This window comes from Alexandromys fortis, unplaced genomic scaffold (genome assembly GCF_014885135.2).
Source record: "Alexandromys fortis isolate MF-2015 unplaced genomic scaffold, M_Fortis_MF-2015_v1.1 scaffold_143, whole genome shotgun sequence".
Classification (NCBI taxonomy): Eukaryota; Metazoa; Chordata; class Mammalia; order Rodentia; family Cricetidae; genus Alexandromys; species Alexandromys fortis.
In genome coordinates, this window is record NW_026068044.1 from 3,096,993 (window position 1) to 3,110,065 (window position 13,073).

The 13,073-nt window shown below is 51.9% G+C and overlaps 1 protein-coding gene across 1 annotated transcript; it reads right to left on the reverse strand.

Annotated features, from left to right (window-relative positions):
- Positions 1–84: 84 nt before the first annotated feature.
- On the reverse strand, positions 85–12,070 carry LOC126516072 (microtubule cross-linking factor 1-like). The gene is made up of 4 exons (XM_050166231.1): positions 12,011–12,070; positions 11,495–11,835; positions 10,180–11,362; positions 85–507 (listed from the first exon to the last, which is right to left on the reverse strand). The coding sequence occupies exons 1-4, from the start codon at positions 12,068–12,070 to the stop codon at positions 85–87; spliced, it is 2,007 nt and encodes a 668-aa protein (XP_050022188.1).
- Positions 12,071–13,073: the final 1,003 nt, after the last annotated feature.

A 13,073-nucleotide genomic window follows, 5' to 3' on the forward strand; every position in this document is an offset into this window, starting at 1 on the left:
AAAAAAAAAAAAAAAAAAAAAAAGAAACCTTGTCTCAAAAAAAAGAAGATACTTAAATTTTATTTTATATGTAGAGGTATTTGCCTACATGCCTACATGTCTGTATGTCACGTTCATCCCTAGTACCCACTGAGACCAGAAGAGGGAGCATCGTATATTATGGGAGATGTTACCGAACACCATGTGGACGCTGGGAATCGAATCCATATGGAGTGGGTAGGTAGGTGTGTGGAGTGACCACCTCAGAGTCCTAGCCACGGGACGCCGCGTGAGCGCACTGACCTTCAGATCCTGCTCCAGGCTTCTGATGAGCTCCCCGTCCACCTGCCCTGTTTCTGCCACTTTGAGGCTTTTCTGCTCGGCCTTCCTGAGTCGGTACTGCAGGATCCTGCAGTTCTTGTTGGCGCGGTCCAGCTCTCTCCGGAGCTCCTGCAGCTGGTAACCATCCTCTTCGAGATAGCTGTCTCTCATCTCCTCCATCTCTGCACGGAGTTCGTCTAGTTCATCCTAGGGACCCAGACGCCACAGGTGAGCCAGGCCCTCGCAGGAAGGCAGCCTCTCTCCATCCGCGAGCCCACCCCACTCCACCCAATACACTCAATGTCATATGCCCACACACACGCATCAGCTCACGGCCATACCAAGGGACCACTGGAAATTCTCACAGGAGATGGTAAACTCACCAAGTATTCTTCTGAACTGAAGATCTAAAACAGTCCCCATGACTCCTTGCATATCCAGAAGAGAAATCACCTCTACAAATAACCAAGCCCTCAGAGTCAAGCTAAAGGCACCAGTTACGTACTAAGATGAACCAGACAGACCTTCTACCTTCGATGGACATAAAGTTTAGCAGGATAATAACTGTTGACTGCCGTGGAATTACAGCATGCCTGCAAACGTCTCTAAAATTCTATTCTACGATACAAATATCAGCAGCATTCAATGACTCTAATGAAGAACATTTTCCACTGTTTCAAATACACGCTGAGTTTGGTTTGGTTTGGTTTTTCAATCTCCTATCCTGCATCTCTCAAATCTCCCATTTTTACTACAAAGATGAGCGCTCTCTGGATGCAAAAACATTGCATGAAATGATAAAAGTCCAGTCCTCCACACCGAGCTCTGGCCTTAGGCCTCTACCCAGTTCAGTCTGGATATCAAAATGAAATCATACTGTTTCCCATGTCACCAAACAAAACTGTGTTGTTATGTGACCTTCTGAAAAATCAGGATGTTCCCAACAGGCCAGTCTCAATGCTATGGTAACAAACTCCCTGGTACTTTCATGGGGAGCAGAGTAACCTGCCGTAACCGGAGCTCTTCTCCTCAGGTTCCGTCTCCCTGGTCCTGCCTTACAGGCAGAGTCACTATGAAACACCCAGTCTGCTGTCTTCAGTCTGTCTAGAAAAATCTACCCCAGCCCAAGGAACTCTAGATTCAAAGGAACAGGTGAGCTTGATTCCAGAACTGCCAACCCGAGACTTTGACCCCTGGCTTCCCTCCTACCGTACAGCCTAGAAGTTTTATCTTCTCAGTGGGTGACTCTCCTCTCAGGCTCCCAAATCCCAACTCTAATTCAATTCAGGTTTAGGGCCTCAATCCCAAACATAAGAAAACCATTCTGAGGCTCCAAGCTTCCCAGCAAGCCTCCATCCAGATCCTTGGGTGTCTGCTCTACAGCTGGGGAGTTTACCGTTAGAATGTAAATTCGGTGACTCTGCCCATTACCAAGGCCTTCAGGGCTTCTTTTCTTTCTCAAATTCCTGCCCAGCACCCCTTCCCAGCACACTGGGCCTTGGGGAACCTCAGGGCCTGTAGCCCCCTCTGTTCTTCCCTACTGGGAATGTTTCTGCCCAGATCCACGGGGCCAAACCCTCTCGTAACGTGTAAAGCACATGGGTGAAGGCCCTCTGACCGGTCCCGGGGTGTCTGTCCACCTCTCCCCTTTCTCCCATCTCTTATCACCAATTAGTAATATTAGTGTATTTTTTTTTCCAATTTCTCAACCTACCCGACAGTGAGCTCTGAAGGCTAGAAACCTCGTCCCCTGGCCCTTTCCCAGAGCGGCAGAAGGCTCACAGCAGGCTCTCAAAAACATTTGTGGTAATGAACACAAGAAACAGCAACGCGCAGAAAAGACCAAATCTTCAGGACAACGGAACTCCAACTTAACTGCAACACTGCTTTTGCTGCAGTCTTGAGGACTGGTAACGACCCCCCCCCCCAAACCTGCAAATGTAGAGCCATACACTGAATATATATTCTGTCAAATATGAAATATTTCAAAATATTTCAAGAAAAAGCAATTAGAGAAAAGCACTAAGGAAAGCATTCTAAAGCTTTTCGTGACTTGTTTAGTATTTGGTGATTCAAATGCCTACAGAATAAGGCACTCAGTTATTCCTATTTATTTTGTTCAATTAAGACCTGAGGCCCTAGAAAAAAAAGAAGAAACTCTCACCCACACTTGAACGCCCTCAAAAGCCTTTTTGGCCCTCCTATTCAGTTTGTTCCAGGGATCTCGGGGTTCTCACCACCCTCCCCAATCCTGATTTGTTCTTAAAGCTAGGACTTGGCTCCCAACATCTGAGCCTCAGCTTGAGAAGACCCTGCACGGAAAGAAATGTCCCGAAAAGGGGATTATCTTGGGTAAAGGTGATGTAAAGGAAACAGGAGGAAATCCTGGTGGGCTCGCCCCGGAGGAAGATGCTCTCCAGTCAACCTCAGCTACACAGAATATTCTAGAACACAAACTGGGAGCCCACTCCCCCTAATCCCCTAACCCCCTAACCCCAGCTTGCAGCTTCCTCCTAGCTGCCCACTATCCTGAACAACAGAATCCCTGTGGGCTGCCTGCTGGCCAGCTAATCTAACCCGATCGGTGAGTTCCGGATTCAATAGGACATTCTGACAAAATACTAATAATAAAATGAAGATCAACTGTTAACATCCGGCATCCACAGGAGTACACATACATGTGTATGCTTGCATGGACGCGAGCGCGCGTGCGTGCACACACACACACACACACACACAAACTGTCACCTGCTAATGCTCAAAAAAACCCTCACCCTCTTATACAATATTTTATGCTAACATTGAAAATATCACTAGAATAAATCTATTCTGCTGGGTGTGGTGGCACACACCTTTAATCCCAGCACTCTGGAAGGCAGGGGTAGGTGGATGAGCCATAGTTTCTATCAGGGGTTCTCAACCTGTAGGTCACGACCCCTTTGGGGTTGCCTAAAACCATCAGAAAACAGAGATACTTAGTTGTGATTCATAATCGCAGCAGAATGACAATTGAGAAGCAGCCCATGAAAATGATGTTACGGTTGGGGTCACCACAACGTGAGGAACTGTATGTATTAAGGGGTCATGGCATTAGGAAGGCTGACAACCACTCATTAGCCTACCTAGTAAGATCCAATCTCAAAAAAAAAAAAGGCCAAGGTATTAATGCTTAGAATTATCTGTTCTGTTCTTAAAAGACTGTGTATACATAAGAAGATGGCAGATACAGTTCTCAGATATGAAAGTGTTCCTTGGTTTCCACACATTGCAACAGAGGAAGCTGGTCCACCCTACCGCTGGCTATGCCCGAGCGATGGGTTAAACAGCTATTACCAGCTAAAAGCAGTTTCGATGCACCTTCACCTCTGAATGAATATCCCTGGAAAGAAGCTGTGTCTGGCTGTAACAGACTCCCTTGAAGGCGTCTGTGTCTGCGGAGACTGGGGACGGGCTGGAATTTCAGTACTGTGGGAAGATTAGAATTTTGAGGGTTCCGAAGCTGATTACTTTATCTTCGGCGAGTGTTAAGCCTTTTGGAACAGCCACGCCTTGCCCCACTCTGGAGCTGAACAAACACCTCACGATAACAAACAAAGTCTCCCCCTAAAAACTATTAACTCAGCAGAGCAACCGCTTCCACCAAGCCAAGAGCTAAGCACCCTGGGCCTACGACTCCCCCGTTGCTGGAGCCACCTCCCTGCTACACCACCCCCAAGGAGTTTTAAGTGGCTTTACATACAGCTTTCTTTGTTCTGTAAAACCACAAAAGCCCTGTGAAACTGCTTTCACGTTGGAACACGGAATTGGGAGTAACCTAAATCAGTGCTCCTGGGCCATTGGTCACTCAAGATGGCTCCAGAACAAAGTACTTCTTATTCTCTTTAAGATGAGAGCTGTGATTTTTCTGCTGGCACCCCCCAAACCACTGAACAGGCCATATGTAGACAGATAATTTTATTCTGGGTACAAATAACCACCCACATTGGTAGAACTGGATGCTAGAAAAAGATCCGAATTATTCTCACTTCAACCGCTGCTTCCATAACCTCGTATTTTACATCAGTTTCTGAAACAGAAGGTACCCTATATCGTGCACTCTAACCTCCGAGCTAACCCTAAAATAAGCCTCCATTTTCAGTGACAAGAAACCAAAGAGCGGCCAGAGCCTGTAATCTAGGTCTCAGAGCTAAGAAAGGAAAGTTGACTGAAGCAAGGCTGTCTGCTACCACACTCCAGTCTCGAGTAAATACAACAAATTGCCTGTTACAGGCAGGGCAGACGAGACAGTAACAAACCCACAACTGTACTTTTTAAGAGCCCAGCATCCATGTAAACGAAGGAAAGCTGCCTGGCATTTAGAGCCTGAGAGTGGATGGCACACATCCACGTCCGTTGGAGCAACTGGCACTCAAGCAAAGACTGCAGCAGCCTGGGGGGGGGGGGGGGGGGAGACAAAGATTCTCATTTTAAAAGCAAGGAACCCGAGAGTTCAAACGCTCTCCTGACAGAGCAGGCCTGTTTCAGAGGTAAACTGAGGCCGGCGTTCCAACTCTTTCTTATGGCCTGGAAAACTGTGATCTTTAGATTTAAACCCCAGAGGCCAATTATGAATCACGTAAGAGGGCAGTAGCCGCTTGAAACCCGAAAGGCGCTAGGACTCGGACAGGGGTCAGGGTGGATTGTGGTGGTGGTTCTTTCTGAGGACATGGGAGATTTCAGAAGACAGAGTGTTCCCCGAACATTAGAGACGCCTGCCATTTTTGTCATTTTTTTAAAGACTATCAAACAAAGCAGAACATGCATTGTTTCGGCAGATCGAATTTTGATATAGTAAATAAAGCCAAAGAAAATGCTGGTGCTCTACCCCCATACACACACACAAATTTCTCTCTTTTCTTTTTAAGATTTAGTATTACTTTTTTATTTACATATATGTGCCTGGCATGGATTTATGTGAACCATGTGTGTGCAGATGCGCTCTGAGGCCAGAAGGTATGGGACCCTTATGAGCTGCAGTGAACTGCCAAGTGGGTGCAGGAATGGAACCCAGGTCCTCGGCAAGAGTGGCAAATGCCCTCACATGCTGAGCCATCTCTCCAGCCCCCCCCCCATGACCTTTTAATGCAGGATTTATAAGGGAGAAAAAAAAGCAGTATCCTTAATCAATATTGCTTTTGAGCATTAGACTGCTCGCATAATTTTAAATATTAGGTCATTATCTCATTCGAAAACTACATTTTTATGATATATATTTTTAATCTGTAAAATATTACATTGTGTTTATTCTTGCGGGGAGGGGTTACACACCACATACTTAAGGAAGCCAAGAGAATTAACTTTCAGAAATTGGCTCTCTCTCCTTCCACCAGGTACGTGGCGGGCATCAAACCCAGGTTTGGCAACAACGTTGATACCCGCTAAGCCACCTCCCTGCCCATTTACTGTACTTTTAAAATATTTTATGTAAAATGGGTTCTTGAGATTGCGTGAAGCTGCCCAATGACTCTCCTTTGCTACAGATAATGAATAAAGCCTTTTAACAGACATCAGATTGGAAGGGGGTTGGGTGCCACCTGTGTCTACCCATAAACACAAAATCCAGGGTTCCTTGGTATGACTACCCAAACTCTAGATCACACTAATGACGATATTCAAATGTCATTTCTCTTCATCAAAGATTAATGGCACACATGGGTGAGAATGCCGTAATAAAATCCATCCGTCAGTCGGTACCTGGACGTTAAAAAAGATCAGTAACTATTCATACGTTAATAATTCCTTGCAAACAGACCCAGCGGGAACACTTGACGGTCCTTTGGTTGCTGTTGCAATAGTCTCCTCTTCTGGGAGTTTACCGCAGAAAATACTGTCTTTTGTCATAGAGGAATAATCCGCTTCATTTCCTTTGGGACAAGGGAAATGCTCTGTGCGGGGGGGGGGGGGGGGGGGGGGGGGGGGGGGGGGGGGGGGGGGGGGGGGGTGACCAGCTGTGGCTGAGCAGGCCCGGGGACGGCTACCATTGTTTCCCAAGTCACAGTCCAGCCAGCAGCTGAGTGGCGGCGACTGTCCCAGGCCACAACATCTTGCCACCTAAGATTAGCATATTGGTGCTTTCATGGCTGAATAAAGAAAGCACCAATATGTAAAGCAGAATGTCGGGGAAGAATAAAGAATATCCCTGTTAACACTCTCCCCCTCACCCCCAAGAAAAAGGAAGGCGAAGGAAGGGGGGAGGGGAGGAGGGAGGAGCTGACCCTCCAGAGGCTGAGATGCTAATTCTTGGCCTTACTAACACCCAGCCCTCAGGCCATGCTAAGAAGCACCTGCCATTCAGTCAGCCAAAAGGAACAAACCCTGTTGGCCTGAAACTAAAAATCTCCCCCAAAACTCGGGGTGTTCTGGGTACCGAGTCTGTGCTTACTATCCAGATGACGGGGTTCAATCCACGTGACCTCCCACAACACCTCAATGATTAAGAAATCACTCCACCCAAGAAGCCGGTGTTCCGGCCCTCATTTTTTTTTTTTTTTAAGTAAAAGTGATTCTTAGAAAATAACCCAGAAAGCAGAGCGGAAAGGAACAACCCTTCCTAGCCTAGCACTGGGCCACCACACAGGACGTGGTGTCCGGGTGGTGTCCACTGTCCAGGGGCACGTTGTGAGCGCGTCTCAGTAAAGAGTGAAAGACTGCTAAGGATGTTTTTGAAACCTGCCAGTGAACTCAGTGATGACCTCGGGAGAAAGCCCGCAGAAACAGAGGGCATAATAAATACGTGGGCAATGAGCAGCCCTACTTGTCCGATTGTCCCAGGGCGCTCAAGCGAAAATGCCAGGCAGGGAGGAACCAGGCGAACGGTTTGTGAATTCTGTCCTCAGCAATAAGAAACTTGTCTGGGTTTGTCTAGAACAGACCCAAAGGATACCTACGCTGGATACCTTAATTTCTGAGTATTCTCTGTGAGTTAATCAGAGGTCAAGTGTGTTTCTACTTGTCCTTTCGAGCAAAGGCAAGCCACCGGAACTGAAGCATTCTGGTTTTTTTTTCATCTAATTATCTAGTGCCCTTTGATGAAAGAACAGACAAGAGTTAGTGATGACCCTACACGCTCCTCACAGAAGAGAAAGTGTCATAACCCAAAAGATGCCCTTCAAATTTCCTTACCAGTGAGACATCCTCCCAGACCTTATTTTCTTATTCCAGACACTTTGGTCAAATCAGAAAGTTCTGAACCGCCACGGTAACAGTTCTCTCTCAGAAAATAATATGATGCTTCGCGTAATCACAACATCCAGAACCTGTAAGTGTAAAACCTCTGGACGAAATCTCTTCTTAGAGAACACTGGTGTAACCAGATGCTGTTATCTCAGGAGTTCTGTGCGAGAAGCAGGCATCCCTCTACCATGGGGGGAGGGGGCAAGGTACCCCAGGGTGGTATCAATAAGCAAAAGGCAAAATGAAGTTTATAACTTACACATTCTAGCTACCACGAGCAAAAAAGGAATGCCGACGGCCCACACCTCCTGAGGTCACTGTGATAGTCCAACCAGTGTCTACACAAGGGGGCAGGCTCGTTGACCTGTAGGAGAGTCCGTTAGGATCCGTGTTCTTTTCAAAACTGAACTCCTATATATAAGAAGCTTCTGAAGGACCCAGCAGACACACGGCATACATATACCAGGCAACTATTCTGGCTTCCTGCTCCTCCTTCACACCCCTTCTAACCAATTCTTTCTCCTGCTGTCCAAGGAAAGGCTGAAGGATGGAGTCCAGGGCTCAGCGAATGGACAGCCAGGACACTTTCTCCCCGGGAAGCAGCAACCGAACACGTCTTGCAGATCAAACCCTACCAGTGGGATTTCTGTAGCCTTTCACAGGCTGGTGAGACATGCTCATTATGGGCCTTTCCCCTAGGAAAGCAAAAGAGAGCTCCTCCGAAGTATTGTGTGGTGTACAGGCAGAGTGCAGCCCGGGAGGAGGCTCTGCAGAAGGCAAACAGAAGGGGCACCACTTCTGAGCGAGATGCTGAGTGTCTGAGGAATCAGAGTTAGGATGGGCACAACAGCAGCAGGGACTGGAAGGTGTGGGCCTTTAGCACAGACGTCGCTCAGCGTGCGCGCGGCCTTGTGTTCTACACCTAGCATGCTGGAGAGTGGAGGATGCGGGCAAACCCCAAACCATGTTGTAAAGGTTCCATGAAATGTCAAATACGCATAAATCAGACTCCAAGGTCAGACAGATGCTTTCATTCACTGGGGGTTTAAGCAAACGTTCAAAATCGAGGAAGGCAAGGCAAATAAAGCGGTTATCCAAAAATGAGCTTAGAAAATGATGTCTAAGGGGCCTGCTCTCAGATGGAGGATGCTGTGACAGTTTCTTTAAAGAAAACTCCATTTTCCGCTGCCCGGCAGTTTGGATCTGGATGCCTGGGATTTGATCAGGACTACTGCAGGCCATGGGGCTGCAAACGCGTGGTTTCTTTTCTCACCCCGCAGGACGCTGTGTTCCCTAGTGCTACACACACACGCGCGCGCGCGCGCGCGCGCGCACACACACACACACACACAGCACAGCTGCCTTATTCTGTCCACACCTCTGAAATGTACGCTGCTGTCTATTACGTAAGACCGAGTGGCATATACATTACCGGAAGCATCCCGAAGTGCTCAGTTCTCCCTTCTGTCTCCGCCTTGCTTCACGCACGATAACTACTGGACTCAAGAGTAACTTCTGATAAACGATTTGGGTTCTGAGGACCCACAGTTAAGGTGCTCATTCCAGCTTGACTTGTTCACCAATCACCTTAAAAACCTGGAACCTACCCCCCCCCCCCATCCCAGCCTCAGCACAGGGCCTCAATCAGGCAGGTCCAACACCTGCTAACAAAACAAACCACATAACCCACTGGAGAAAGCATGGGCAACCTGGCTCTGTGGAGGATATTCAACAGGAAGGTACCAGAGGTGTGAAGAGTTACATTCCTGGTGTTATTTACTAACCAGAGGGTTACAAAAATTAGGTCACTTTCACACACATACACACACCCGAGAGCACGCGCCCAGTTTTCTCCTATCAAACCACCACTTAGTCTCCACCCCCTGCTGTTTTCTCTGTACAACCCAAATGTTTAACTCAACCCCCAACACTGTTTATACCCTCTGCTCTGCAGGCCAGCCCCAAAGACAAGAAGGAGACCGATTATCCATCCCGGGGCTAACAAGACAAGACCATGGCTGGCAGGCCCCACTGGGTAATACTCAAGAAGCTGCGGTTCCTTCGAAAGAGTCCTTCCCTGACACAGGTTTTGAAAACCTACTTGTGGTCACTCACACAGGGCTGCTCCCACAAATACTGCTGTCCCTGAACACAGGCCGCAAGTTCAAGGCGCTTCTTCTGAATTTCAAATCTGTTTATCACTAAAAGGACCAGCCCCCTCTGCTACACCCACAAAGGCCAGGAGGAGAACGAATGCGGGCCCAGCTTTCTGAACCCTCGGGAGGACCTGCGGGCCAGTCCGGCACCTGGAAACCATACTGCACACAAGTGCATGGATGGGGTCACGGCTGGGCATTTAGATGACCCGCAACAGGTGACACTGCGGGGGGGTCCATGTTTTCAAAATGATTTACAGCCACCCAAAAGGCATCAGCGAAAACACGCAAGACTTCTAAAAAACAGTAAGAGTAAAGGACTGAAAAACAGACCTACAAGTCACAAGTTTGGGGGTTCAGTTACTAGAACCTAGTAGATCTGGAGAGCAGTGGGGTGCAAAACAGAAGAGGTAAGAAGTTAATGAGGGTCCCCCCAGGAGACAGGGTTCGGAGGCAGCCAGAGGACCCGGGGTCGGCCTCTGAGACACCTGCCACGCCAGAGGTCGCTCACCTTGAGGTAGTCATTTTCCGAACGTAGTTCCTCCATCTCCCTCAGCAGCTCTTCCTCCTCGGCCACCACCAGGAGCCGGGGCTGTTCGCCCAAGCTAGGCTCCCTGGGGGTCCCGAGAATCGTCCGCTCCGGTAGCGTTCGGCCCCCAACATCCTCCAGCGAACCGGGTCCCGGGGACCCTGAGGGGGCCCCGCCTGGGCTGCTTCGGCCCCCGAAACTGGCACCAGCGACAGGGGGCGCCGTGAGCAGGGCGGGGGGCTCGGGGCTGCCCGGCGGCGGCCCGCGGGCTCCAGAGCTCTGGGTGGGTGCTCCGCGCAGGGGTTCCCGGTCACTGGAGCCGGTGCCCGACTCGGCGTCGCTGCTGGCGGCTGGGAGCAGGCGCTGCTCATCAGACAAGGGTTCGGAGGCGCAGTCGGAGAGATCCGAGCTGCTGTCCGTGTGGCTGATACGCGAGCCGGCCACCGAGGTCACCGAGAGGGTCACGGCGGGGACCCGGGCGGCTGGAGCCGGGGGCCCGACGGCGCGAGCTGGAGGCGTCCCGGGGCTGCGCTTGGCTTTGCGGCCCTTCACGATGGCAGGCGGCGGCTCAGCCCCAGCTGGCCTCCCGACCCGGGGGAGTGGTTCCGCCGGCCCCGAGCGCGCCGCCCTCCTGGTTCCCGGGGCGGCCTTGGCGCCACCCGCCGACCTGGCTCCGGAGCCCGGCGGCGGCTTGTCCTTCGCGCCGGGGACTACGCCGCTGCGTCGGGAGAGGCGGCCGGGTGCGGCCGGGGGCCCGGGCGACGGCGGCGCCTTTCCAGCAAGGCTGGGCGAGCGTGGAGCGGCGGGAGTCGGGGCACGGCCCGCAGAGGAGGTGGTGGCCGTGGCGGGCCGCGTGTGCAGATCCTTGAGGAAAGGTCTGGCGGGCGAGGGTGCGCGGTGCAGCCGCCTCCTCTCGGCCAGCGGGTGCAGGTGGTGGTGGCGGTGATGCTGGCCGGCTGGCTGCGGCTTGGTGTCCGGGGCGCCGCCGCCCGCGGGGCCGTTCAGTGTCTCCATGGCCCGGGCGGCGGCCGCGATCCGCAGCTCAGGCGGCAGATGCTCCGGGCGGCGGTGGCGGCGGCGTGCTGCCTCCCCGCGCGCCCGGTCATCACTGACCCCCTGCCCCGCCCGGCGTGCGCCCCGCGCTCCCGCCGTCCCCTCCCCCTCCCTGGGCACACCCGGGGGAGTTTCTCCCCTCGCTCAGGTCAACGGCGCTTGGGTTCTCGTGGCACAGCCGCCGCGGTCGTTCGCATCCCCAGCACCGCGCGTTCAGAGCTCGGGAGCAGCCGCGGCCTCGCACAAAAACACTTGTCTGGCGGCGCGCGCCTGGCTCCTGCGTTCCGCTCCCCGCCCACTGCCAGTCCGCGGGGACCGGCTGGCAGCCACGGCTTCTGCTTCTGCCCGGCGGCTCCGGCGGAGAGAAGCTGCACGCGCGCTCCCCTCCGTCCCGAGCCCGGCGCGCACGCCCCGCCTCCTGCCAGCCGGCCGGGGAGGGGAGGGGACAGGAGGGGCGGGAGGGACTGGAGGGCGGAGCCGGAGCTCTTGGGGACGCGGAGCCCCAGTGCCCACGCGCCCACAAGTCCTCTCCTCCAAGGACCACTCTTTGCCTTCGGATGTACTGGGGACGCCACCCACAGCTGGCTAGGGAGAGAAAACGCTGGGGTAAAGGGAGGGAAGAGAGCGGGCATCGGCCACTTGGGGACTCTGAAGGTGCGGGCGGTGTGGAGGGCCCCTCTGAAGTGGGTGCCAGCTTTCTCTCCTTCGGCCCAGCTCCCTCTCTCCCCCTCGTACCTCTCCTCTTCTGCACGCTCCCTACCGTTCTCCCCAGAGCTTCTTTAAGGATCACTGGTACTGGATGCAGCGTCAGGACCAGCATAGCGCTCCACAGTTGGCACCCCCAGTGGCCTGGGCAGCTCCGAGAGGGAGGAGCCGCTGTAGAAATAGGAGAAGCAGTTCGCCAAGCTTGGAGTCTGAAAGGGAGCTCACATTTATAGTTCCTGCGGCCTTGAGTCAGGCGCTGCCCGGTGCACGCTTTATCGTCCTAGTAACAGTCCCGAATTGGAAACGCTGTCTTCAGAATGAGACACGGGCGCGAGGAGGTGAAGCCGCTTGTCTGAACTCCGCCGCTGAGCCGGGATTCAAACCCAGGTCCGCGGGAGTCTCAGCCAAATAGGAACCCGAGTCCGGTCTCCGTCCCGTGGGCAAGTCGCTTGGCCTTGAGAGTCTCGGATTCCCTCCTCACCTGTAGAATCAGAGAATACCGACTCTGGATGTATTCTGATTAAACGAGGAAATAGGAAGACGCACTCATCACCTGGAAAGTGTTTTTTGACAGATAGTGAGCAAGCTTTACGACCCAGGCTTTGGATGGGCAATAAATGCGCCGAGTGAGGACAAGCTTAAGTTGTCCTTCGTCTAGCCTTGGCGTTTGGGAAGCAAAGGGAACTCTTTGTTTTCCTGAAAGATGTGCTGGTCTTTGGGCAGAGGCTAGTTCACAGCCCAGTGTAAGGAGGATAAGGCTTACAGCTAAGTCTGTGGAGGGGAGACGGAAGGACTCCGAGCCTGAGTCATCTTTGCTGAGAAAGATCCCGGAGCAGCAGGATGGGGCCGAGGGAGGTGAGTGGGGGTGGCTGCTGCATAAAGAGAGAGGAGAGGACAGACTTGGAAATGGGAAAGGAAAACTGTACTCCAAAATCTTCTAACGACAGAATGGTCCTACTTAGCCGGAACTGTCCGAAGATGCAGGAGAAACTGACTTTTTTTTTTTTTTTTTTTTTTAAGTATAAATCCGGAAAGTCATGCTCCTGGAAGATGCCGCGTCTTGTTGGAGCTAAAAACTCAGACCCTACTTGCTCTTACAGGCCTGGACTTCTGGAAAT